The following is a 27631-nucleotide window of genomic DNA, read 5'->3' as shown; positions in this document are numbered from 1 at the left end:
AAGTGGGAGATACGGCGGGCGGGGGACGGGGGTACAAACTTGAACAGAAACCTATGAGAAAGCCAGACTGGCTAAAAGGATGAAGACGGTGCCCGCATGCCCCGCACCGGCCACTTTGCTGAGCGGAGGATCCGCTGGTCGCCAGTATCCCGCTCACCCCGCGCCTGACACTGACCGGGATAAAAGAGAGCTCAGGTGCGCCGTCGGCGAAACTATCCGAGCCCGGCGCGCGTCTGCGGCCTTCTGGGCTCTCCTCCCTCAGGCGCGGACCCCCGGCTGCCCGCCCCTCACAGCCCTCAGCCCTCACCCCTCACAGCCCTCACACACCAGCCCCACTCACTCGGCGTCCGGGCGCCGCCGCTCCCGGCGAGCAGCTGGTGAACCTGGACGCCCGCCCCGCCGCGTTCCAAGACCGCGAGGCGCCCCGGCGAGCAGCAGAGTTGGCGCGTCACCTCCGCCCTCCGGAGCAGCGCGCGGTGGAGGCCCGCGGCGCTGGGAAAGAGCCAGAGCTGTGCGCCCGGAGACTTCGCGGGCTGGGACGCGGCGGCCTTGCCCGCGGTCGAGCGCCCGTTGCGCCGCGACTTCCTCCGCGACCTCCGCTCCATCGCCGCTTTGCGGGGTCCCAGGCCCAGAGGCGAGAGGAGAGAACGCGTTGTCCCGAGACTGAGCGCGCCCACTGCCTCAGGCGTTTGCGCTGCAGAGCGGGAACCAGCTGCGCGCAGCTGCGTGGCGTCGGGGAACCGCAGCCTCAGCTACTGAGCCCCTGCTGGGACGCCACGCCCCCCACGTGCTGTTTGGGGGCGGGGCCTGCAGCTCCAGTGGGAAACGAAACATAATGTTTATTGCTGTTTTTAGGGGGCGGAATCGAAAAGGAAAAGGAAACTGTAATGAGAGTGACTTGGCAGGCGGCCAAAGGCAACAGCTCGTTGGCTGGGGTAAAGGCCGATGGGCTGGACTGAGAAAGTGTCCCCGGGCGGGCAGCGGCCACCTTAACTCCTGGACGGAATGGCTTTCGAGGAAACGCTGCAGTTCCACTAGGAGGCACCCTGACACACGCATTTCCAGACGGAGGGATAACCGAAGCCAAAGTTTGTTAAGCGTTGTGCGCCGCGGCCGGGCGCGGTGATTCACGCCTGTAATCCCAGCACTTTGGGGGGCCGAGGCGGGCGGATCACGACGTCAGGAGATAGAGACCATTCTGGCTAACACGGTGAAACCCCGTCTCTACTAAAAATACAAAAACAAAATTAGCTGGGCGTGGTGGCGGGCGCCTGTAGTCCCAGTTACTCGGGAGGCTGAGGTGGGAGAATGGCGGGAACCCGGGAGGCGGAGTTTGCAGTGAGCCGAGATTGCGCCACTGCACTCCAGCCTGGGCGACAGAGCAAGACTACGTATCAAAAAAAAAAAAAAAAAAATGCGTTGTGCGCCGGGCTGAAACCGGCATAAAACTGGGCAGAGCTATGCAGTCAGCTACCCCTTCCCCCCCACCCCTACCCCCCCACACCCCCCTCGCGCCCGCTCCGCTACGTATTCCCGGGTGCCTGGCAACAGTGATGTGCTTTAGGCCTTTTTTAGAATGCATACAAACGGAACCATATCTAAGTGATGTCTGGCTTTTTTAACTTAGCACAATGCTTTGAGATTCATACTATTGTGTTTAATTAGTAATTCATTTGTGTTATTGCTGAATGGTAGTCTATCGTATGGGTAAGCCACAGTTTATTTATCCATTCACCAATTGATGGGCCTGTCGGTTGTAGGGAACAGGAGAAAACTTCCCCTTTGCCCTCTGAAGGGTCACCGAAAATCAACTGACAAGGCTGGGCCTGTAACCCCAGCCCTTTTTTAGCCCAAGGCAGGAGGATCTCTTCTTTGTGAAGTGTGTATTCATATCTTTTGACCATTTATTTATTAGCTAGCTTGACTTTTTATCTAAGAGTTCTTTATATATTATTGAGTTCTTTATATGTTTCATACCATGTTCTTTATTAGCTATACGTTTTGAAATGTTTTCTACCTGTCTGTGGCTTGCCTCTTCATTTTAAGTGTCTTTTGAAGCACTGAAGTTTTAAATTTTGATGTATTTTATCCATTTTTTTCTTTTACATAGTTCATACCTTTTTTGTCCTACTTAAGACATTTTTGCTAAATTCAAGATTATAAGATTTCCTCATTTGTTACCTTCTGGAAGTTTTATAATTGTTGGTCTTCATTATATTTAAAATGAATTATTCTTTATAGTATCGATAGATGCTGGAGGCAGATAAGGGAGGGTCCCTGGAGAATCTCTGACCTGCCCCACAAGCTTTTGTGCAGCTGAGGAAGCCTGCCTAGGGTCTTGTCTGGGCATGCCCACAAGGGACTTGGGGGCTCACTGCACCGGGAGAGTGGGGTGCAGCCAGAGGGAATTCAGCCTTATGCAGCAGGGAGGAGCAAGAAGTTTTCAGCTTGTGTGTGTTGGCCTGTTATTCAGTCTGTGAGCTGGGAGCCTGTTGGCAGGACCCTCCTTGTTTTTTTGCTGAGAGCTTTTAATAAATGCCACTCTTCACCTTGCAATGTATTCACATGCCTAATTGTTCCTGGTCATGAGACAAGAACCTGGATTTTAGCTGAGCTAAGGAGCAAAAATTCCTGCATCAGTATGAGGTAAGAATAAAGGTTCATTTTTTTCCTTATGGATTTCCAGTCGTTCCAGCTTGCCTATCCCCATGGAATTGCCTTGGCATCCCTGTCAAAACTCAGTTGGCCGTATATTATAACCTCAGAGCCAGCCCAAACTGGCCCTACTCTGTTGATAACAAAATGGCCAGTTACCTTGTAGGTATAACAGAGCCAAAACTGCAAGTTATGTAGACTGGGCATGTGCCATGGAAAAAGCTTTGACCTCTAACAATGAAACGGGAAAGATTCCCTTGTCCCCTTCGTAGGGCATGCGGCAGTGGGAGTGGGTCGCTTCTTCAGTGCCCCACTGCTCACACCTCTAGGGGAGCATACAGACAGGCAGGTTTTGGGGCTCCAACCCCACGCCAGTGTCTAGGGGTGGATGTTTACTGCTCCTGAAGCACCAGTGGGCTGTGCTACTGTGTGCTTTTTTAGTTTTGCTGTCTATAGGCACTTGTGTTAACCAGCTCAATTAGACCCTCTACCTTGTCACAAGGACAGAAGACCTTCTGTATCCCAGGTTCTTGCCTTGGTGTACCAGAAGAATTGTATCACATGTGGGCTTGGAGAATGAGTGCACGGTTTTATTGAGTGGAAGTAGCTCTCAGCAGATGAGGAAGCCAGAAGGGAGTTGGTTTTCCCCTGGAGTTGAGCTGCTCAGCGGCCCAGGCTGTCCTCCGACTGCCCTGGCCAAACTCCGCATTGTTCTGCTGGTCGATGGCCTGCCAGTGCTAGTGCCTTTAGAATGGTACTTGCCACACAATACCTACTATAAGTAATTATTCAATGAATTAATGAATCCCTTAACATTCAGATTTTTCAAATAAATTATTCAGCACTTTGCTAAAATAAAAACTCTAGAGATATTCCTGAGTATAAAATATATATCTAGCAGGGTTAGGGATATAGGAAATGTTGCTTTACATAACATTGTTTTATTAAAAATATTATTCTTGGCTCACACCTGTAATCCCAGCACTTGGGAGGCAAGGCAGGAGAATTTCTTGAGCCCAGGATTTCAAGACCAGCCTGGGCAACATAGTGAGACCTCGTCTCTTAAAAAAAAATTATTCTTGATTCATCACTTTATTATTTATCCAAACATTTTTCAACTAATTCTCTTTTTTTAAATTGTAAATCGGCAATTTATAATTGTATACATTTATGGGGAACAAAGTGATCTTATAATTTATGAATAACAATGTGGAATAATTAAATCAAGCTAGTTCCCACATCCATCACCTCAAATACTTAACAATTTTTGTGGTGAAAACATTTGAAATTTTATCTCTTCGGTATTTTGAAAAGTGCAATACTGTATTGTTAATTATATTTACCACACTGTGCAATCGAACTCAAAAAAAAAAGGAATGAACACATTCATCTCGTTTCTGGGTTAAGTGTTCTGATGGTGAGGTGTCCAGGTCTTGGCACATTGAACAAAGAATTGAACAACACACATGAACAAGCGGTGAAGGAGTGAATTTATGAAAGTGGAAGACAGTGGGCCGGGTGCAGTGGCTCACGCCTGTAATCCCAGCACTTTGGGAGGCCGAGACGGGCGGATCACGAGGTCAGGACATCGAGACCATCCTGGCTAACGCGGTGAAACCCCGTCTCTACTAAAAATACAAAAAAATTAGCTGGGTGTGGTGGCAGGAGCCTGTAGTCCCAGCTACTTGGGAGGCTGAGACAGGAGAATGGCGTCAACCCGGGAGGCGGAGCTTGCAGTGAGCCGAGATCGCCCCACTGCACTCCAACCTGGGCGACAGAGCCAGACTCCCTCTCAAAAAAAAAGAAAGTGCAAGACAGTGAAGGATCAAAGGCAAAAGTACATTCCACAGGGTGGGAGCGGGCTCAAGCAAGTGATTCAAGAGCCCTGGTAGCAAAGTCTTCTGAGGCTTCAGTACCCTTTAGAGGTTTCTTGTGGGTTACATCCTATGTAAATGAAGGACTGGCTTGTGACCAATTCCACGCCAAGGTGAATTGGCCCATGGCCAATGACTGGTGTGTTTTGGTGCCTTATGCAAATGAAGGGCCTGGAATAGACCAATCACTGGCCAGAGTGCAGGTACCGGCCTGTGGCCAATCAGAGCCTGATGTGGTTTGGCACCTTATGCAAATGAAGGTCCTGGAATGGACCAATCATAGGTCAGTGTGCAGACTCTTCAGCTCCAGGGAGTCTGTCCAAGTTATCCTTAGATTCCCTATCTCTGGATCCTATTCTCCTGCCTCATTTTCCCCCTGAGAGACATGATCCCTAGAAATCTTTATGGGAGGCAGAGGGACTGATGGTCTTTTCTTTTGTAACTGCTTCCTGCTGATTTAGCACGCTGGCCTTACCTACTGGGGACCACAGAACTCTCGCCCTGCTTTGTCTTGTGGAGACAGAGTAACCTTTTGACGGCCAGAGGTGGTGCCTTTACCTGGCACTGGCTGGAAACCTTGTCGCACAATCATCTGAAGCTAAATGGTTTCTAGGCAAGAGAAAATGAACTTGGTTAAAAGGTTTAGCAAACATGGTCCAAAGACCAGGGCCAGTATAACCATTAGCAATGGTCTGGCTAGGGGATGGAGCCATGACCCCCAGCCCAGCACCTTGACCAGGAGCCCCATGATTCCGACAGCTGTTGTTGTATCTTAGCGGCCCGGTCAGCTAGTTTTCAGGTGGCATCCCTTGCTATTCCTGATTGGTTGACATAGAAACAGCATTCTTCCTCTAGGAAAAGACATAAGCCTCCCTTCTCAGTGGTTATGAGGTCTAGTCCCCTTCTATTTTGCAAAGTGACCACTGCTAGGGAGCCTATTTGATTTTGTCTGATGACAATACTTTGAGCAATGTCATCCAAGATTTCCATGAAATCAGTGGACAAACCCTGGTAGTAGGATAGGGAGGTTGCCAGCCCGTTAACTCCTGTTCCTATTCCTGCTGTTACTCCCAGCTCTACTAGAAGGGGTATGAGTTGGATGGCTTGCTTGTGTCTGGTGGTTGCAGTCAAAGATACAGTGAGAGATTGGTTATTGGGAGCTATATTAATTTCAGGGGCTAAATAAACAAGTATACAAGTTCCAGTCCAATTGGCAGGTAAACGTAAGTAGGAGCTGGTCCTGCACAGGAAAAATGCTCCCCGTTTTTCAAGACAGAAATTGTTTTCTATGGTGAACATATGGGTTAGTTTGTTATTTTCGCTTTCCCAAGTAGTTAAGGTCCCTGCTAAGGTGGCCCCTGTTGACGACGGGAAGGGGCCTTGCAAAGTTGGGTTGCCCCAGTAGTTTTATTTTCCCAGTGGAGGTAGCTGCTCTTGGTGTCCACCAACAACCACCCGGGAGTATTTTCATAATGGGGAACCAAAAGACAGCTAGAGGTGAATTTCAGGGCTAATGCAGTCTTCCCAAGGAAAAGTGTAGACACAGCTAGTGGGCTTCCCTTAACAGTACTTAGACCGAATATGTTTTAAGGTGCCCTTAACTAGGAATGGTTTCCGTGAAAACCATACAGGTTTTCTAAATCATGTAGTTTGGGTAATTGTGTAATTTACATGATTGTGTGAGGGATTAATCTCCAGAGTGTAGTTGCACTGATTACTCTTCAAGGTCCCCAGGACCTGACTGGACTTCTGGCTCCTTTTGACACAGAGTGTACCTGGAATTCTAGTTCTGTGTGTGTTGATATTGGGCCCTAGATGGGCTTTTCTGAGAATGTAACCCTAGAGAGGTTGCTCTGATAGGACTGCAGGTTTACTGCTCGTCCTGTCATTGTAACCTTTGTCATGTCTGTAATTTGGTTGTATAAGTCATCTAAGTTTATTAGTTTGAAGAGAGTTCCTCCTTTGTAGGCAGGGTGATAAGTCATTTTTTCAAGGGCCCAATATCGTGCTGGGACTGGGATAGCAGTGTACCTGGAGGAGTATGGGGATAAGCAAAGCCAACAATGTTTTTACTAAGGCTAGGCTGGCAGCCAGGCACAGTGGCTCATGCCTCTAATCCCAGCACTTTGGGAGGCCTAGGCGAGCAGATCACTTGAGGTCAGGAGTTCAAGACCAGCCTGGCCAACATGGTGAAAGCCTGTCTCTACTAAAAAATACCCAAAAAACAAAAACAAAAAAACAAGGCTTGGCTGGTGGTGTTTAACAGTCTTTGTGTTAGATTCAAGGTTCTTAGTAAATACTGAGGGTCACCTAATGGTCAGAGGGTAAATCGAGGCCCTGCTGTAGAATTAAGCCAATTCCCAATATGCATGATCCCAGTGTGTGTGGCCTATAGCAAATCATTGTGGGTATGAATGTACCTTTTTGTTATTTTGCTTCCTTTAAGTCCTACAGGATAGGATTCTACTAGGGCAGAGGAAATGATCCTACCTGCTTGGGAAAAGGCAGTTTAATAATGTAAGAAAAACTAGTATTACCCCAACTACCACGACCACACAGAAAAGACACCAAGGAAAGTTAGTAGGCCTTTACTTATCTTTTAGCCATTCTTTTAAACAGGTATTTCAGGTCTTCCACAGGTTCACAGGTATAGTGGCTGGTGGGAGTTCCACGTTCGGGGTCCGGGAACTTCTGGTATGGCAGGCTTGATGCTGGAAAGATGTATCCAATTATCTAACCCTAGTACCTTGACCACGGAAGGTGTGGCCAGCACCACTGAAAATGGTTCCTTCCATTTGGGTTGTAGCTGTTGAGCAGATGATTCCTCTTTCCATGTTTTCACCGGTACCTTACCTCCTGGCCTAATTTTGGGTTGCTGGTTAGTTCCCAGTATAGGGAACCACTGGGTTCCAAACTTTTGTAAATCCTGCTGAAATTGTCCCAGGTTAATTAGGTATTTTACTAAACTGGTTGTTTCTGGATCAGTGATTAGATCATTAGTTAAAAATGGCCTTGCATATAATATTTCATATGGGCTTATATTAATTTTTGCTTGAGGGGAATTATGGATCCTTAAGAGGGATGTGGGGAGCAAGTCCACCCAAGTCTCTGACATCTCCTGGCACAGTTTACCTAATGCCCATTTTAGAGTTTGATTAGCCTTTTCTACTTTCCTGGATGGAGGCCTCCATGCTGAATGTAAATTTGATCCTGAGGGCCTTAGCAACCCCTTGAGTTATTTGGGAGACAAAAGATAAGCTGTTATTGTGAAGGCTCTGGGGTAGCCCAAACCAAGGGATTATTTCTCTTTCTTTTTTTTTTTTTTTTTTTTTTTTGAGACAGAGCCTCACTCTGTTGCCCAGGCTGGAGTGCAGTGTGCTTGGCTCACTGCAGCCCCACCTCCTTGTTTCAAATGATTCCTGTGCCGCAGCCTCCTGAGTAGCTGGGATTACAGGCATGCACCATCGTGCCCAGATAATTTTTTTTTTTTTTTCGTAGAGACAGGGTTTCGCCATGTTGCCCATGCTGGGCTTGAACTTCTGGCTCAGTGATCTGCCTGCCTCAGCTTTCCAAGGTATTGGGATTACAGGTGTGAGACATCATCCCTGGCCAGATTATTTCTTTTAAGAGAATTTTCACTACTTCATTGGCCTTTTCTGTTCTGGAAGGGTAAGCTTCAACCCAGCTAATAAAGGTTTCTATCAGTACTAGTAAAAAGTTGAATCCTTTACAGGCTGGCATATGGGTAAAGTCCAATTGCCAGTCTTACCCTGGGTAAGTTCTCCCTCTTTGGATTGGCTCTATTAAAGGAGGCACTTTGTTTCCTGGGTTGTTTAATGCACACAGTGAGCAGGCTTGACAGACCTGTTTGGCCATGGAAGCTAGGTTGGATCCAGTGAAGAGCTTGTTTGCCATGGCCAAAGTTGTGTCTCTTCCCACATGGAAAGAGTTATGCAGGGCTTTTATGATTTTCCATTGGGCTGCTTGGGGAAGATTTATTTTTGATCCCTTATACCACCAAGATCCCTGTTTCATTCCTCCTTGTTGTCTTATTAGATGTTCTTCCTGTGAGGTGTACTCAGGTTCTATTGGGGGGTCATAAAAAAGGAGTAGTGCTAAAACTTGTTGAGACTGTACCTTGAGGGCTGCTGCCTTGGATTCCTTTTTGTTCCCTTGTGCTATAGGAGTTAGATTCTTTTGTTGCCCTTTGCAATGAATAATGGCTATGGCGTCTGGCAAGTGTTGTCTGCAATAGCTGAAGAATCCCATGTTTTATGGGAGAGCGCTTGCTAGTAAGTAGTCTCCTTTCCAAATTGCAGCATTAGCATGAACCACAAGAAATGCATATTTAGAATCTGCATAGATGTTAGCTTTCTTTCCTTGTCCCAACCTTTATTTATTTATTTATTTATTTTGAGACAGAGTTTTGCTCTGTCGCCCAGGCTGGAGTGCAGTGGTGGTACGATCTCAGCTCACTGAAACCTCCGCCTCCCAGGTTCAAGCAATTCTCCTGCCTCAGCCTCCCAAGTAGCTGGGACTACAGGCACACACCACCATGCCCGGCTAATTTTTGTATTCCTAGTAGAGACGGGGTTTCACCATATCGGTCAGGCTGGTCTTGAACTCCTGACCTCAGGTGATCCACTTGCCTCGGCCTCCCAAAGTGCTGGGATTACAGGCGTGAGCCACTGCGTCAGCCTCTTGTCCCAACCTTAATGCTTGAGTAAGAACAATGATCTCAGCCTTTGTGTCAATGTGCCTGGGGGCAGTAGCTGAACTTCAAAAATGGTGTAATTCACTATTGCATATCCAGCTTGGTGCTCCCTGTTTAGCAAAAAGCTGCTGCCGTCTGTAAACCAGTTATCCACAGGGTCTGGAAGAGGCTGTTCTAAAAGATAAAAGAGGCTGGCTCCCATATCTGTGTACAATGATTTGCTCACAGGAATGATTGGTTATGGTGCCCATAAGTAGCAGTGCAGCTGGTGATATGGTTTGGCTGTGTCCCCACCCATATCTCATCTTGAACTGTAGCTCCCATAATTTCCATGTGTCATGGGAGGGACCCTGTTCCCGGAACCAAGCTGGGTCTGGCTGCGTTTTCTCAAGGCCCAATAAGGAGAAGCAGACAAACTAGGAAAGAATGGAATTTATTGATATAACTGGATACAGGGAGAAGGCCAGAGATAATTCCACCAGACCAACCCAAAGTGTTACAATTTTCTTAGTGCATGTATAGGTTGGGGTTATGTGCCTACGTGCAGTATAGCATTCACCTAAGTCTATTTGTAGCTAATTTTGTTTCAACTAGAAGGTCAGAAGCAAAAAATGCTTGCTAAGTTTGATTAAAAGGGCCCCAGAACCTTCAAGGCCTGTCTACTGTGGTACCAGAGTGATTATTTCTATCTTATCTCCTTTGCAGCTTGGTCCAGAGAGCTGCCTTAGACTCTCTAATGAATCTATTCAAACAGCTGCCACCATTACCTTGAACTGTCTCAGATTCCGTCAACCCGAGATGGGTCCTAGCACTAGGAATGTAAGACTGTCTCTATTATTTTGACTTGCTCCGGGTTAGGGAGAAGCCTACTGACCATATGACATATGTTTCATTTCTAGCTTTGATGTCTGGGCACCAGTTTCCCTAGGCTTAACTATTTGCTAAATGTTAAGGCAGTGCTGTGGAAATCTGTCAGTGTAACTGGAGTGCTATACAGGCCTGTCTGTGTGATTGTCAGGGAGAATTGGCCTGCCACAACCCAGCGGGAGGTAATTGAATCATGGGGGTGGGTCTTTCCTGTGCTGTTCTCATGATAGTGAATCAGTCTCACTAGATCTGATGGTTTTATAAAGGAGAGTTCCCCAGCACACACTGTCTTGCTTGCTGCCATGTAAGACATTACTTTGCTTCTCCTTTGCCTTCCACTAGCCATGATTGTGAGGCCTCCCCAGTCATGTGGAACTGTGAGTCAGTTAAACCTCTTTCCTTTATAAATTACCCAGTCTCGGGTATGTCTTTAGTAGCAGCATGAGAACAGACTAATAGAGCTGGGTTTAAGGTGTTACAGGTCTTAATTGTGATCTCTGGATTATCTAGGAGTGCCACCTCGTATTTAATCTTTCTCCTGTCATCCAGATATGTCCTTTTATTTCTAGGACTGGTGGGGAGTTGTGGCTGGTCTAGAGTAATTTTTGTTTATTTATTTATTTATCTTTGAGGCAGAGTTTCGCTCTTGTTGCCCAGGCTGGAGTGCAATGGTGCGATCTGGGCTCACCATAACCTCCGCCTCCCGGGTTCAAGCAATTCTCCTGCCTCATCCTCCCGAGTAGCTGGTATTACAGGCATGTGCCAGCACCCCCGGCTAATTTTGTATTTTTAGTAGAGACAGGGTTTCTCCACGTTGGTCAGGCTGGTCTCCAACTCCCGACCTCAGGTGATCCGCCCACCTTGGCCTCCCAAAGTGGTGGGATTACAGGCGTGAGCCACCACACCTGGCCAGCCTATAGTAATTTTAATAGCTTCTTCAACCAAAACAGCAGTGGCTGCTATTGCCTGCAGGCAGCTGGGCCACCTGGTGGCTACTGTCTTATTTCTTTGAAAAGTATGCAACAACTGGGCACAGTGACTCACGCCTGTAATTCCAACATTTTGGGAGGCCAAGGTGGGTGGATTGCTTGAGATCAGGAATTCAAGACCACCCTGGCCAACATGGTGAAACCCGGTCTCTATTAAAATACAAAAATTTGCTGGGGCATGGTGGTGACAGGCACCTGTAATCCCAGCTACTTGGGAGGCTGAGGCAGGAGAATGACTTGAATCCAGGAGCTGGAGGTTGCGGTGAACCAAGATTGTGCCAGTGTACTCCAGCCTGGGAGACAGAACAAGACTCCATCTCAAAAAAAAGAAAAGTATGCAATGGGCCTAGGCTCTGTTCTCAACTTCTGAGTAAGCACTCCCACTGCTATGCCTTTCTTTTCTGCTACATACAGGAAGGGCTTGGTGAGGTTTGGAATGCTGAGTGCAGGAGCCTGGCTGAGAGCCCGTTTTAACTTGGTGAAAGTCTCCCTCATTTCTAGGGTTCATTCCATTGGCTCATCTTAAGGTCCCCTTGTTGCCTTGTAAAGGGGCTTTGCTATGTGCCCGAAATTTGGGATTTATATCCTATAGAATTCAGCCATTCCAAGTGAAGCTGCTGCTTGGCATGTGAATTAATTTTGGTGCCCATGACGTCCAGAGTTACCCAGGGATCCTAAGTGGTAGTGATGATGTCCCTGGGTCCCATGAGTCTTCATCTGATCCCTCCTTGTGTGCTGCTAGAGTTTTGACTGATGGAGCCCCTTGGTGGGAGCAGGGGCAGTCAATTATCCAGTGCCAGAGGTCACGACTGGTGCCCTCACATTGGCAGCACAGGCCCTGCGTGGGCTTAGTGCAGTCCTTTGCCTAGTACCCACTTTTCTTGCACTTGTAACCAGAGTTTTTGCCGGCATTGTCCTTGTGACCCTTTGGGTTTTCCTTGGATGCCTTTTGGGCATTTAGGGCATCACCACTGACAGTTGCCATAATTTTGGCTGTTTTTCTTTAGTGTATTCCCTTTCCACTTCCTCCAGATCACGATTGTTATATACCATGCAGGTGGTATCAATAAGCTGATTTTGATTAGTTTGTGGTCCCATGTGTAGCTTCTGGATTTTATGCCTAATGTCCAGGGCAGCTTGGCTAATGAAATCCTGTGCCATTAGTACTTTGCCTTCAGGAGGGGGAGGGTCCAGGTTGGTGTATTTTTTAAAAGCCTTTTCCAATCTACTATAAAATATAGCTTTCCTCCTTAACCTGTGTAATTTCCCTTAATTTACTGCCTTAGTCATTTCCTTTCTCATTCCTCCCAGGTGAGCTTCAAGGAATTTGGCTGGGTTGTTCATTCCCATAGGGGTGTTATAGTTCCAGTTACAGTCAGTGATGGGGACTGTATCTGGGCCCAGGCAATTGCCCTCGGAATTTCCGGCAAACAGCTTGTTTGCTTCACGTTGGGCGGCCTCAGAAATACATTCTTTCTCCAGAGGAGTGCAACAAGTTGCCAGGATACATTGAACATCTTTCTGTGAGAGACCGAAGGCTAAGGTTAAAGTTTGGAAGCTGTCTGCAAATCTCCTGGGGTTCTCAGAATAAATTCCTAACTTATCCTTTCATTGCTGTATATCAGTTATGGAGAAGGGGGCCTCCACTTAGATTAGCCCCTCAACTCCTGCTACTTCCCTTGGGGGAAATAGAGCTGGACAGGGAATTGAATAAGGTGTTCCCCTGGAAGTGTGTGGGGGAACTTAGTGGAGTTTCCGGCTCCTGTTCCTGGGTTTGATCCTCAGGAGCACTTGGCAAGGGGTTGTATGGAGGTGGTTGCAGTTCCCCCTAAGAAACGGTGGCCCTTGCAGAAAGGGGTCATCTATAACATCTGGTTCTACTTTAGGAATTTTTTCTCTTTGAGGGCAAAATTTGGAAGCCTTACAAATTGAAGGGTTTTGGTGCAGGGCCATAAAGGCTTAAACATGGTATTTCTGACCATTTACCCTGCCTTTTGCAAAATAAGTCTAATTGCAGGATAGTGTCATGACTGAGACTCCTATTGACTAGCCATTGCTCCTGGCTATCTAGAGGATACTGGGGCCAAACAGTATTACAGTAAAAAAAACAAATGTTTCCCTACTATATTGTCAGGGTTAAATTGGTTCCAATTATTGAGGATGCAGCTGAGTGGGGAGTCAGGTGGTATGGATGGAGTATTTCCTATTGTTGTTTGTAAGAGAGAAAAAATTCTGAGGAGGGTTTAATACTAGACCTCAGAACCTCCATCTAGGGTCTTCCCCTTCAGAGAGGTTGTGGCCTAGGATTGGATCTCCCAAGGATCCCCCTTTGGGGTCCAATCTTAGAGTGTCAGACATCTCTGACCTTAGGTGGGCACCAGTGCTGCTTTGAATGCTTTCCCTTCATAGACGATGGCCTAGTATGATTCCCTTCATTCTTGGATATGGTTCTTGGCTTTTGGCATCCTTGTAGCTGGCCACAATAGTTTCTTCCCAAATGGTTTCCTTAACCATTGTTGTAACTACAGTTTGAAGGGCAAGGGATGGCAGACTGCCTAATTTAAACTTGTTGGAGACTGGCCTCTCAATAAGGGAGCATAGTGCTCTCTGACTGTACCAGATAAACCAGGAGCAGAGATTACCCCATGGATCCACCGTGCAATTTATACAGTGATCCAAGAGTCTCCACCAGGATTCTTCTCTTAGTACCAGATCTACTAAACTCAAATGATCTAGAAGTGGTCCCTTACAAAAGAAGCACGGCACTTTCCCTATCCAAGTGGTTGGTCCCTAACCTTTAGGCTAATGTTTGCTGTTGGAGCCTCCATAGTCAGTTACCTATTGCCCTGGCCCTTTGGGTTTGGGGTACATCTCTAATTGGTCTAAACATGTTATCCCAACATAAACAGCAAATAAATATAATATTATAGTCACAAAAACATGCACCTCATGGCGGTAGGGATTTATCTTGTGCCCCTATTTGTTGCATTCCCTGACAGGCTGACTCTACGAGGGAATTTTAGCATAAGAAAAGGAGGGTTAAAGGCACCTGAAATGTGTATGTATTCACCCTGGACAAGCCGCCACTGCCAATTGCATCACATGTAGGGCTCAGGAACTATAACCAGGAAAGATAGAAAAGAATCCCACTTCCAGGCCGGGCAGCTAACCCCACTCACTCTTTGGCTTTCAGGCAACACTGGAGAGTGGCCTGGGCCAGTTGCCCTCAATTACCGAGGAGCTACTGGGAAATGGCTGCTGAAGGACTAAAAAGAAAAGGACTCAGGACCCCACCTGAAGCAGGCGATGATGGTTAGGTGCTTACACACGGAAACCTTTCAGTCTCACCAGACAGTGGCCCTAGCAAGAGACCTGCAGTTGTCTCTGTGCTTAGAATGCTGTCTGCCAAGGGTCCCAAGTTGGAAAAGGGAAAGAAAGAGAAGGGGAGAGACAGAGAGAGTCCCATGTGGAATTTAGTTCCAGCCCATGGCCACAAATGGAATCTCAATAGAATAAAAGAGAATAAATCCCCAAATTTAGGCTTACCTCCTGACTGGCTCGCCAAAATATGTTACTAGGTTAAGGGTTCTGATAATGAGGTGTGCAGGTTCTTGGTGTGTTGAACAAAGAATTGAGCGACATGCATGAATGGGTGGTGAAGGAGTGGATTTATTGGAGCACAAGGCAGTGAAGCAGCAAAAGTGAAAGTACATTCCACAGGGTGGGAGTGGGCTAGAGCAAGTGGCTCAAGAGCCCTGGTAGCAAAATCTTCTGGGGCTTAAGTACCCTGTAGAAGTTTCTTGATGGTTACACCCTATGTAAATGAAAGACTGACTCACAGCCAATTAGAGACTGAGGTGAATTGGCTCACGGCCAATCCAAGACTGGTGTGGTTTGACTCCTTATGCAAATGAATGTCCTGGAATGAACCAATCATTGGCCAGAGTGCAGGTCTGGCCCATGGCCAATCAGAGGCTGATGTGGTTTGATACCTTATGCAAATGAAGGTCCTGGAATGGACCAATCACAGGCCAGTGTTCAGACTCTTCAGTGCCAGGGAGTGTGTCCAAGTCATCCTTAGATCCCTATCTCTGTACCCTATTCTCCTGCCTCAGTCTTGTGTGAGATTTTGCACCCTTTGACCATCATCATCATCTCCCCATTCCCCCAATCTCTCGCTCAACTACTTCTAACCACTATTCATTAATCTCTTGTATTATTTAGGTGTAAGGAAGAACAGAAGGATCCAAGTGTGAGAAAGCCCACCCTGAGTCTCTCAGAGGTGATTATGACTATATGAGCATGGGTGAGACAAATCCTCTGTTGTTGTTGATGGCTACTTGAAGTGCTTCCTCCATTCTTTCCATTGTAGAATACTTAGGGAGGTAGAGAATATTATGACAAGTTATTGATTTTGGGTGATCTCTTTCACTGAAAGTTTCAGGACAGCGAAATACTATTTCCATTTTCTGTATGCCTCTTGCATGCAGCCTATCACGTCCTGTAAGAAAAACTAGAAAGGAATAAAATTTGGTTAAGATATTTCATAGAAAGAGTAAAACATAATGAAAAGGAAGAAATTAATCACTTCATTCAGTAAGTATTTATTGAATGTCCTTAGGCAGAGAGAACTGTCCTAGGCCATGTTGAATGTAGAAAAATCATGACATTTGGTCTTTGTCCTCAATGAGTTCATGGTGTAGTTGGGGGAAAATTATATGCATGAAAAAATAGTAGCAAGAAGGAAGTTTATTTAGCTCATCTAGGAAGAATGAGATGAGGAGCTTAAAGGATTCAGCAGGGAGAGAAACACCAGGCTGAGTGGTCAGAGAGACTTCACAGAGGTCACACCAGGCTATTTCTCAAGACAGGATTTGGCTGAGCTTTCAAGGCAGGGGACAAAGCTCAGGAAAAAGCCACAGGTGGGAAGAAGTGAACTCATGGGGTGTACAGACAGCTGAACCACTGGGCTGAATCAAAAGTTTCCCATTAAGAGAGAAGATTAGAAAGGCAGCTTGGGCTTATAGAGAAATAGGTTGGATCTGTGGACAAGTTGGAATTGTCCTCCAGCATCCTTAGTAGCAATAAAAATATCAAGAAGAAAGATGTGTAACTCAGGAAGAGCTGACGAATGGGATGAGATGGTGACAGAAGTCATTAAGTCTGCCCTAGAGAAACCTTAGGGTTCCCACCAAGAGAAGTTCTTATACCATGAGGCTACAGAGCTTAGTGCTCAAGAGCCTGGGCTTTGGAGTCAGCCTGATGGATTCTATTCTGGTTCCCATACTTACCAGCTGTCTGAACATGGGCAAGCTACTAAATGCTCCAAGCCTCTTTTTCCTCATGTCTGAAACGGGGAAAAAAGAATAGTACCTACCTCATAGGGTTGCTGTTAGGAAAAAGGTAGGTAATAGATACAAAGCAGTGAGCATAGTGCATGGCACAGAATAAGCACACAGTAAATGCTGCTGCTGCTATTATTATCATCAGTTGTTGTTGATATTATTATAATAATAATAATATAATAATAATAATATAATAATATAATATTATTATATATATATTATATATATATAATAATATAATATTAATATATATATAATATATAATATATATAATATATATATATAATATATATAATATATAAAATATATAATATATAAAAATATATAATATAATAATAATAATATCATTATTATTTCTAAATGATATATTACTATAAAACAGATAGTTGGCATCATTCGAACATCATAGGACTTAGATAATTAGATGAAGATAGGAACATGAGATAAAAGGCTTAGGAGCCAGCTGAAGTGAGGAAAGAGGGTGCAGAAAAAGTCAGTGTAGAAAAAGTGGTAAATTAGCAAATCTCTACTTAAAAAAAAAAAGAAACAGACTTGAGTAAGAGAAAGAATGCTGGTCTAGAAGGTAGGGAGCCTGGGTTCTCATCCTTGCTCTGCCACTAACACATGTGACCCACCTGCAAGAATGGTGATACAGAGATAGAAAATTATTTTAGGCAGATAGTGAGGGCAAAAGAGTCCTCAGCAGAACTTCCCTTCTAACAAAAAGCAGTCCAAGAAATCACTTCTTTTCTAACAAAGAGCAGCCTGGAATATCGGGCTGCAAACATAGATAAGAAGGCTGGAAGCTAGCACGGGGGAATGCCAGCAGCTCCACCAATAGAAAGGGCAACCTGGGACCAGGCATGTCCACCATGGGGGTTCCACCTCCCCCCTTTCTTAGCACATGCACAGTAAGAAAGAAATAAGCACCATGGAGTAGCTACCCACCTGTATAATCAAAGATTGGGGTAGGGGCTGCCAGAGATTCGTGCCCTATGCGGATGGTACACCTGGTCCTAACTCGTTTTTCATGCCCTATGTAGATCAGACACCACCTCCTCACTAGCTCATCTATAAAAAACCCTGCATTTCACCACAGATCAGCAACTCATTTTTCTGGGACCCCTCTCTGTAGCAGAGAGCTATTCTCTTTTCGCCTATTAAGTTTCTGCTCTATACCTCACCCTTTGTGTGTGTCCATGTCCTTGATCTCCATGGCTGTGAGACAAAGAACCTTGGGTGTCACCCCAGACAATGAGGCCACTTCAATGGCTTCATTCTAAACAAGACTGTACCTTTTTAAAAGATACATAATTATGTGTCCATCTAGTACCACAGTACTTACAGAGGAATTTTTTCTTTTCATCCAAGGTTAGTTTGTGGAAAGCCTTCCAAAACAACTGTATAGTAGGATGTGATTTTTGGTATCCTTGCTCATACTCTGAATTCTTGAGAGAAAGAGGGAGAAAAATGATTTGAGTGGGGTGGAATATATAGAAGTTGTTCGGAAAAATTGGGGCACTTTAGGTATCACCTACCTGTTCAAATTGTTTCCAGTCATAATCAGTATTTCCAATGATTGCTGTCATTAGTTCTTCAGGGTAGAAATGTCTAAGTATCTCCTTCTCACAGACTCTATAAAATCCTCTCTGAAATTCCTCATAAACTGCTTTTACAGAGACGTTGAAAATGTAATCAATATACTTAGAAACATAGTCTCTCCTTGAGGGAAGCAAAAAAAAAAAAAAAAAAGAAAAAGAAAAAGAAAAGAAAAGAAAGAAAGGAAAAGGCCAATGATTAAAAGATTTTATACTTTGTTCTTTTTACTATTTCTATTGAGAAGGAAAAGTAAATTACTTCTATATAGCACAAGAATGTTGTATTGTGACCAAAACCTGGTCAGCTAGAAGAAAGAAATTTAGAAAATATAATCAGAAGGTTTAAAACTATTTGGCTCACTTTCCTCACTGCAGTCAGGAGGATTTTTTTAAAACATGAATCTGAATATGTCATTCTCTTGCTTAAAGTCTTTCAAAGGCTTCCCATTACCCTTGGGGTAAATTCCAAACCTCCTTAGCAGGGATCAACAGGCCTTCCCAACCCTAGCTCCTCCCTCAATTATCTGACCTTGCCAGTCTCAGCAAGCGGCCTCTTCCCACTTCCATTTTTTCTTTCTTTCTTTCTTTCTTTCTTTCTTTCTTTCTTTCTTTCTTTCTTTCTTTCTTTCTTTCTTTCTTTCTTTTCTTTCTTTCTCTCCTTTCCCTTCCCTTCCCTTTCCCTTTCCCTTTCCCTTCCCTTTTCTTTCTTTCTTCTTTCTTTCTCTTTCCTTTCTTTTCCTTTCTTTTTTTTAAGAGATGGGGTCTCCCTGTGTTGCCCAGGCTGGACTTGGACTCCTGGCCTCAAGCGAACCTCCCGCCACAGCCTCCTGAGTAGGTGAGACTACAAGTATGCACCATGGTGCCCAGCTCCCACTTCCATTTTCACTTCTGGCCATACTGACCTTTAGTTCATAGGTCTTGTCTCTCTTTTGTAGTTAGGCCACAGAATGCAGCATTTCTTCTTTACCTGATAACTTCTACCATCCATTAGATTTCAATATAAGTAAGACTTTCTCAGGGTTGATCCTTTTGTTCCTTTGCTTGTCCCCTCTCACAACACATGTCACTCTGTGAAAATTATTCCTGCAAGGTCTGTCTTATACTACAGGATGTAATTTCTACTAAATGATTAATTTCCTGATGGCAGGGTTGCTACTGGAGGCATTTCCATCAGAGACATGATTGTCTCCCACACTTTGGGCAGCCTTTGTGGACTAGCCTATCTAAATCAACTCTTGTCTGCCTTCCCCTGTAACCATTGGTGTGCTGGTAAATATCTAACAACCAGCTCTCTGAAAAGGAGTGGGAGGGGAGGGGACACACATTTGCAGCATTGGCGAATTTCTGTGGTGTTAATATTCCCACCGTGGCTGATTTTCAGCTACTAATACTTTGATAATAAACTCTTAACATTTTTGAAAATTTAACAATCAGCTCTCACAAGCTGGTACTAGTGAGCGTCAGCACACCACCACCTGGAACTCCCTAGTTTCTTAATCAGTTTAATTTTCTTCAGAGTGCTCATCCTTATCTGACATTATATTACATAATAATTCATTTGTGGCCAGGTGCGGTGGCTCGCCCTTGTAATCCCAGTACTTTGGGAGGCTGAGGTGTGAGGACTGCCTGAGCTCAGGAATTCGAGACCAGCCTGGGCAGCATGGCAAGACTCCATCTCTATTAAAAATAGTAATATTCATTTGTGTATTGTCTTTCTGCCCCACTGGAATTTAAGCTCCAAATTTGGTCTGTCTTTTTGACTACTGTATCTCCAGCACCTAGAATAGAGTCTGGTACAGAATAGGGGCTCAAAAATATTTGCTAAATGAATAAATAGTAAAAAGAGCTACAAAGGAAATATTGAACCCTGAATTCTTTCTCCTTTTCTTTTATCTTAAAAGCTTCTTTTTTTCTAAAAGATTAGGAGCTAAAACAATCACCTGAGAAGCTAAAATGCTTTTTATTTTTCTTTTTTTTTTTTGAGACACAGTCTCACTCTGTTGCCCAGGCTTGAGTGCAGTTGCGCAATCCCGGCTCACTGCAACCTCCACTTCCTGGGTTCAAGCAATCCTCAGCCTCCTGAGTAGCTCAGACTACAGGCATGTGCCACCACACCTGGCTAATTTTTGTAGTAGAGACGGGGTTTCGCCATGTTGGCCAGGTTGGCCTTGAACTCCTGACCTCAAGTGATCCACCCGCCTCAGCCTCCCAAATTGCTGGGATTACAGGTGTGAACCATATTTAAAAATACATTTTAAAAGAATAGTGATACAACATTTTATGTACAGTATACTCAAAACAGATATTCTAGCTGTCAAAACTTACTTGTTGGTTTGGTCCACAGGTATGGCGATCCCATTTGGAATTAAGTCAACATCATTTTGGTCCCAGTGTATCTGTAACCAAAATGTATTCAGGTACCAAATATCAAAGTAAGTTTGAATAATCAACCACCCATAATATCTTTATTGCCAATACATTTTCCCCTATGTAACTGAAAATAACTTGGAGCTAAATAATTTTTTATGTAGTTCAGCCTTTTAAATACATGTGAAAGCAAAAAAGCCTACCCTAGTACATGTTGTACATTACTTTCATGCCTAAATTATCGTTTAGTTGTTAAATTATTTACACTAGTTGAATAATCACCATAGCTTCACTTTATTTGAGAGTATATAGACATGAGAAGAAGATAAGGGGAAAGTCTTGCAGTACAGAAATAAAATGTCTTTTAAAAAAGGGATCCCAGGGGCCAGGCACAATGGCTTATCCCTGTAATCCTAGCACTTTGGGAGGCTGAGACAGGTGGATCACTTGAGGCCAGGAGTTAGAGACCAGCCTGGCCAAGATAGCAAAAACCCATCTCTACAAAGAATACAAAAATTAGCCAGGCATGGTGTCGCATGCCCATAGTCCCAGCTACTCAGGAGGCTGAGGTAGGAGAATCACTTGAACCCAGGAGGCGGAGGCTGCAGTGAGCCGAGATCGCGCCATTGTACTCCAGCCTGGGTGACAGAGTGAGACTCTGCCTCAATAAAAAAAAAAGAGGATCCCAAATTTAAGATACTATAATAAAAATTATTTTTTAGAAACAGATTAAAGCTAAACTATAATTTGGCTTTCATTAGTACTCACAGAAAAGCGTATGCAGAGCGCATCTCCAATGTCATCAGCATCATCATCTAGAACTTCTTGCAAACTCCTAATGAAGATTTTGGTTTTAAAAATTATATTTATTGATCTTATAAAGTTTCACAAGTAATTTTCAATGGAAAAAATTGTGAACAATATAGAAATGTATAAAATATAATATAAATTTCCTATCCTCCATCTTCTCATTCCCTTTCCCTAGAGTTTACCTCTATTTACAGTTTGATTTGTTGGACCATTGTTACCACATAGACACTGCTACATCTTCATGGAAATTACAAAAATGAGCTGTTTCCTCTAGACAGTGATTCTGAATCAGGGATGACTTTGTCCCCTAGGGGTCATTCAGCAAAGTCTGGAGACATCTTTGGTTGTCACACTTGGAGGGAAGGTTGCTACTGGCATCCAGTGGGTGTGACCCCAAATGCTGCTAAACATCCCATAATGCCCAGGACAGTCTCCCACAACAAAGAATTAAACAGGCCAAAAGGTCAGTATTGCCAAGGCTGAGAACCCCTGCTCCAGCACACATCTAGCCAATATATTCTTACACTAACAGTACACGAGAAGAGAGTCCTTTCCCCCAATTTTTTGCCAACACTGTAAGAAAAACTTTTTAACAAGTGTCAATCTGTAAGTAGAAAAATGATATCTCATTTTTATTTATTCCCTCAATTACTAGTTAGGGTGAGCATATTTTCAGTTTTTTTATTAGACTTACACGCACACACACACACACCCTTGTATAGTCATAAATATTTATATGTGTGATGATGCACATATATATTGTGCTCTCTGAAGCAACTGTTTCCACCTGGATAAAGTCAAGAGACCAGGCCAGAACTCTTGTTTCTTCCACTTGTTAATAATTAGAGGAACACTCAGCTTTCCTCCATTTTGAAGGTTTACTGAATTATAAATCATGCTAAAATTCAAATTCCTCTCAAGAGCATACATTATTGAAATTGAAGACCGTATCTGTCTCTCTGTGTGTAAGATTATTTATGCCTAAACAACTGAGACTTACTAGATACAGTCCTGAAAAAACGTTATATTTACTTACTTCCCCAACCGAGGACTGAGTTCTTTTAAATCTTCCAATGATGGCTTTTGGTCCAGAAGTTTTTTATACAGAGCCAGTGGGAAAGGAAGGTTAGCAACATTTAAATTGAATAAGGAGAGTCCACACAGCATTCCAAAGAGGAAATATCTTTTCTTCTCAGGTTTAGGCTAGAAAAGAAGAAAAAAATCCCTAAGGTATTATAAATAATTAGTAATACAAAGGGATAATTAGATTAGTAAAAAAAATGTGGTTCCCTTTTCTGAAAGTCAAAAATTAAAAACAAAATGGGCTTCAGGAAAATAAAAATGTGAAGTTCTTCTACAGATTATAATACAATTAAATTTCTTCCATAATTTTGAATACAAATTGATAGTTCAGAACATTAAATAAATGAATTCATTTTATCTGGAATGTTAAAAAATATGCTTAGACAGCTTTATATAATCAGGTTTTCGCAATTTAATTTTATAGTCTTTCCCTTCAGATTCATGTAGAATAATGACACTGAGAAAGGAAGGGTGCACTTTATACATTTATTGGTCACCAGGCATATTAGATGAGCCTTGCATGAGTGGCAGCCCCTTTGGCAATGCAGCCCCACAACTTGGGTGTGCTTAGAGGGATGAGCATATGGGTCAGGGAGGGTGACTGATGCTAGGGACCAAGAAGGTAGGTAGAAGAAAGAAGGGGAAGAAGGAAAGAGGCCTGGTGAATTTGGCATGTCTTGTCTGCACTTTGTAGTCCTGGGTGAGAGGAAACACTGGCTCCATCTATCCAGGCCATGATTGCAGCACAGTAGATCAACAGCCTGAAAATTTTGGGATTCAATTCCAATGCCAACCTTACTGTTAGTGGGTGCATGACTTTGGGCCACTCACATAATATTCTATGGTATAGTCTAGTTGCCATATTTATTTATTTAATTGTGAAAATAAATTCTAAAATTGCATTTAAATTTTGAAAGTAAGTTCTAAGTACAATACAAGTAATCGACAAAGGGGTCCCCTGAAACCTAATCAGTCTTCTTTCCCATAATTTGTAAAATGTCCCTTGGTTATAGCTGGTTTCATCTCTTCACTGAGCCATACACAAATCAGGGTGTTTTTTTTTTTTGTTTTGTTTTGTTTTTTTGTCTCTGTTTTTTATCCAGCAGTATAGCATAATGCTTAAGAGTAAGAGCTCTGGGATCAGACAATCCTGAACTCATATCCTGGCTTGATCACTTACTAGTTTTCTGTCATTGGCTGATTTATTTAATCTCTCTAAACCTCAGTTTCTTCATCTGTACCTCATAAGGTTGGTACCTCCTCTCCATCCCCAACCTGTGTCTCTTTAGTTCATTTCACCCCATCTCCTCTCCATCCCCAACCTGTGTCTCTTTAGTTCATTTCATCCCATTCCTTAACCTTCAACCTCAGGCCTTCGCCTCTCCATTATACTTTCAAATGCAATCACTTCAGTCCCCTCTTGATTTCTTTCTCTCCTAACCAAGAATCCCTTAAGTTTGTATAGTGCCCTAAAGCCTTCATGGTACTTTCACATACCTCACTTTGTTTTGTTTTCACAATAGCCCTGCAAAGCAGGCAGAGCAGAAATTATGACGTCCGTTTTCTAGGTGAGGAAACCGAAATCTCAGAGAGGCTAAATGACACACCCACCATCACTGAAGATTAGAACTCTAGGCTTCTGATCCCACATCAGTGCTTCCTTCCCCATCCTGTCATGCTTCTCAAAAACTATTACATATTAAGTCAGCAATCTATAACTTAGAGCCAATTGGTAAAGTTTCTGGTGTGTTGATCCTATTGCTACAACTACATCTATAGAGTTTCAGGAGGAAAGGGATTATGTCATGTAATAATTTGAATATCCCACAATATTTAATACAATGTAGGAACCTCAAGAAACATTAAGTAAATGCTTGCTGATTGACCAACAAAAAGTCGTACCATTGGCACACCTTAGCCATTCCTATATTTTAGAGGGTCCATTTGTTCTCAAAAAGATACAAAACACCTTTCAGTATTTTTTCATATGTATTCATCTTTCTCCTCCTCCTGCCTGTCCTTTCTGCCATTTGGAAGAACAATTTGGAAGTTTATGGGAAAGGGGACTAATAAATATGCCTTAGTTCATTTTCTGTTGCTTATAACAGAATATCTGAAACCGGGTAATTTATAAAGAAAAGGAATGTATTTCTTAGAGTTCTGGAGGCTGGGAAGTCCAAGACTGAGCAGTTGTATCTGGTGAGGGCCTTCTTGCTGATGAGAACTCTGCAGAGTCCTGAGGCTGCACAGGGCATCACATGGTGAGGGGGCTGAGTGTCCTAGCTCAGGCTTTTCTTCCCCTTCTTACAAAGCCACCAGTTCAACTCCCATGATAACCCATTAATCCATTACTCATTAATCCATGAGTGGATTAATCTATTCATGAGGGCAGAACTCTCATGACCCAAGTACCTCTAAAGGACACCTTTTCAAGGCTACCACATTGGGGATTAAGTTTTAACATGAATTTCGGGGAGGGTGGGGCATTCAAACCATAACACAATAGAAGCTCAACATGTGATTCTTTTTAGAACTGTAATCTGAAAATCCAAAATCTGAAATGCTCTAAAATCGGAAACTTTTTGAGTGCCAACATGATGCCACAAGTGGGAAGTTCCACTCATAAGTATTTAATACGAACTTTGTTTCATGCACAAAATTATTTAAAATATTGTATGAAATTACAATTTCATACACAGATTAAATGATCTGTGTTACTAATACAGAAATGAAGACAAATTTTTTTGTTACTTTTCTTTTTTGAGATGGAGTCTCGCTCTGTCGCCCAGGCTGGAGGGCAGTGGTGCGATCTTGACTCACTGCAACCTCTGCCTCCCAGGTTCAAGCAGTTCTCCTGCCTCAGCCTCCCGAGTAGCTGGGACTACAGGCTCGTGCCACCACACCCGGCTAATTTTTTGTATTTTTAGTAGAGATAGGGTTTCACCATGCTAGCCAGGATGGTCTCGATTTCCTGACCTGGTGATCCGCCTGCCTCAATTTTTTTGTTACTTTAAGAAAGAAAATGTTTATACTTTAAGGACCTTTACAAAAATATAATAATTACAGACATGAATCACCTTTTTTATTTTTCTTTTTTCCTTTTTAAGCACCTTTTATTTTTGAAACAGAGTATCACTCTGTCGCCCAGGCTGGAGTGCTATGGCGCAATCTCAGCTCACTGCAACCTCTGCCTCTTAGGTTCAAGCGATTCTCCTGCCTCAGCCTCCCAAGTAGCTGGGATTACAGGCACGCACCACCACACCTGGCTAATTTTTGTATTTTTAGTAGAGACAGTGTTTCGCCAGGTTGGCCAGGCTGGCCAGGCTGGTCTCGAATTCCTGACCTCAAGTAATCCCCCCACCTCGGCCTCCCAAAGTGCTGGTATTACAGGTGTGAGCCACCGCACCTGGCCATGAATCACCTGTTTTTGTTTTTCTTTTTTTTTTTTTTGAGCCAGAGTCTCAAAAAAGGGATACTGAGATTCTGCTCAGTATCCCTATGTGAAAGGCTTGGGACCAGCAGTGTTTCAGATCTCAGAGTTTTTCAGATTTGGAACATTTGCATAAACACAGTGAGATATCTTGGGGATAGGACCGAAGTTTAAACACAAAATTCATTTATATTAATAGTTCGTATACACCTTATACACATAGCCTGAAGGTAATTTCAAACAATATTTTAAATAATTTTGTGCATGAAACAAAGTTCATATTAAATACTTATGAGTGGAATTTCCCACTTGTGGCATCATGTTGGCACTCAAAAAGTTTCCAATTTTAGAGCATTTCAGATTTTGGATTTTCAGATTACAGGATGCTCAGCATGTACTACAATTTGTTTACCTGCTCTCCTACTGATGGATATGTAGGTTATTTCCTAAATTTTGAGAAGCAGTAATCTAAAGTGTTTTAAATTAGGACAGAAATGACTGATAGAATCCTAGAGATAATTTTTCATTCTTAAAAGGTGATTCAGCTGAGCGTGGTGGCTCACACCTGTAATCCCAACACTCTGGGAGGCCGAGGCAGGTGGATCACTTGAGGTCAGGAGTTTGAGACCAGCCTGGCCAACATGGCAAAACGCTGTCTCTACTAAAAATACAAAAATTAGCCTGGTGTGACATACGCCTGTAGTCTCAGCTACTCAAGCAATCCTCCCACCTCAGTGTCTCAAAATCCTGGAATTACAGGTGTGAACCACCAGGCTGAGCCAAGCTGGACACCTTAAATATATGCAGTTTATTATTTCTCAAGTATAATTTATTAAAACCATTAAAAATGTAACGTGCATGTGAATCACCTAAGGATCTTATAAAATACATGCTCTGATTCAGTAGGTGTAGAGTAGGGCCTCAGATTCTGCTCTTCTAACAGCTCCCCAAGTGACGCCATAGCTGCTGCTCTGTGAACCATACGAGTACTACTCAAAATATGAGTAGCAAAGCTCTATATGACCTAATTTTACACCACTATCTATGGTGTTAATGTTGCAGTATATGGGGTGCCTTTTCTGTTCTGGGGGGGAAAAAAAAAGAAAAGACTTACCTTGGCAGGAAACCACATGCAGGAACCCATTTCAGGATACATGAACATTCCATATTCTGGCTTGGTCATCTCTTCAAACATACAGTGGAAGAACTCTGAACTAACCCCTCCAGACTCAGGACAAATTTCATTAATAAATTCAACCTAAGGAAAGAGAACATAGTCCCAGATCCTGACTTAAAATACAATGTTTTGAGCTTTATGGAAGTTTTAAACCTCTAATGACCAAATATTCTTGCAGTCTCTAGAATTATTAGAATCACATAGCCCTTACCTCCTTGCAATCTGTCTTCCCTCAGTTTGCTGCTGAGCAGTGAAGGCCATGAATCTATTTATTCTCAGATTGTTGTGTGCATCCTTTACACTGCTACATGGACCAAGTGAAGGGGGACTCTAGCAAGACTTAGCATTTACCAGTTACATTGACCAGTATCTCAAACCAAATTTTGATGTTCTTCAAACCCGTGGGCCCCTAAATTCCCTGATTATTCTATCTTGTTGTCCATCTCATCATTCAGACTTCACAACCTTGGCTGGCTCCAGTCAACAAGTATTTGGTTTCTCCTGTCTCTACTCTTATTTGGGCTTCTGCAAAACAGCCCTCCCAGTCTGCCTGGGCATGAGACCTTTGCAGGAACCAGCAGAGCAGATTGCCCATAGCTCTCAAATGAGAAATCAGCATTAACCAGTCCCTCTTTTTATTTATTTATTTATTTATTTATTTATTTATTTATTTATTTATTTATTTGAGATGGAGTCTCACTCTGCTGCCCAGGCTGGAGTGC

The 27631-nt window shown here is 43.5% G+C and overlaps 2 protein-coding genes and 1 long non-coding RNA gene across 17 annotated transcripts in view; 1 reads left to right on the top strand and 2 right to left on the bottom strand.

Moving 5' to 3' along the window:
• The window catches only part of HERC5 (HECT and RLD domain containing E3 ubiquitin protein ligase 5), a 49766-nt gene extending 48713 nt beyond the window's left edge, over positions 1 to 1053 (bottom strand). The window contains exon 1 of one of the 2 annotated variants that reach the window (XM_019025377.4): positions 341 to 1053. In XM_019025377.4, coding sequence (XP_018880922.4) covers positions 341 to 605 — 265 coding nt within the window. In that variant the 5' untranslated portion in view covers positions 606 to 1053. The remainder of the gene's footprint in view (positions 1 to 340) is intronic. The other variant, XM_055384642.2, reaches the window with a different exon arrangement.
• LOC109026616 (uncharacterized) overlaps positions 1 to 27631 on the top strand; it is a 52991-nt gene that overhangs the window by 10161 nt on the left and 15199 nt on the right. For 2 of the 13 annotated variants that reach the window (XR_010133416.1, XR_010133417.1), the window contains exon 1: positions 1072 to 1210. The exons of 1 other annotated variant lie outside the window; for it this stretch is intronic. This is a non-coding gene — a long non-coding RNA (uncharacterized lncRNA). Of the gene's footprint in view, positions 1 to 951; positions 2647 to 15323; positions 15382 to 20386; positions 20475 to 27631 lie in introns of those variants that run through there. 10 more of the 13 variants (XR_008679037.2, XR_008679036.2, XR_010133420.1 and 7 more) reach the window with 9 other exon arrangements.
• Positions 14749 to 27631, bottom strand: part of HERC6 (HECT and RLD domain containing E3 ubiquitin protein ligase family member 6) — a 63829-nt gene continuing 50946 nt past the window's right edge. For both annotated transcript variants that reach the window (XM_019025378.4, XM_055384643.2), the window contains 7 exons: positions 26847 to 26990; positions 22256 to 22422; positions 21178 to 21244; positions 20368 to 20438; positions 17983 to 18166; positions 17790 to 17892; positions 14749 to 15612 (listed from right to left, as the gene is read on the bottom strand). In XM_019025378.4, coding sequence (XP_018880923.2) covers positions 15392 to 15612; positions 17790 to 17892; positions 17983 to 18166; positions 20368 to 20438; positions 21178 to 21244; positions 22256 to 22422; positions 26847 to 26990 — 957 coding nt within the window. In that variant the 3' untranslated portion in view covers positions 14749 to 15391. The remainder of the gene's footprint in view (positions 15613 to 17789; positions 17893 to 17982; positions 18167 to 20367; positions 20439 to 21177; positions 21245 to 22255; positions 22423 to 26846; positions 26991 to 27631) is intronic.

The sequence above is a fragment of the Gorilla gorilla genome, chromosome 3 (genome assembly GCF_029281585.2).
Source record: "Gorilla gorilla gorilla isolate KB3781 chromosome 3, NHGRI_mGorGor1-v2.1_pri, whole genome shotgun sequence".
Lineage (NCBI taxonomy): Eukaryota > Metazoa > Chordata > Mammalia > Primates > Hominidae > Gorilla > Gorilla gorilla.
The sequence above is the reverse complement of the archived record's forward strand: the minus strand, read 5'-3'. Positions and strand labels throughout refer to the sequence as shown.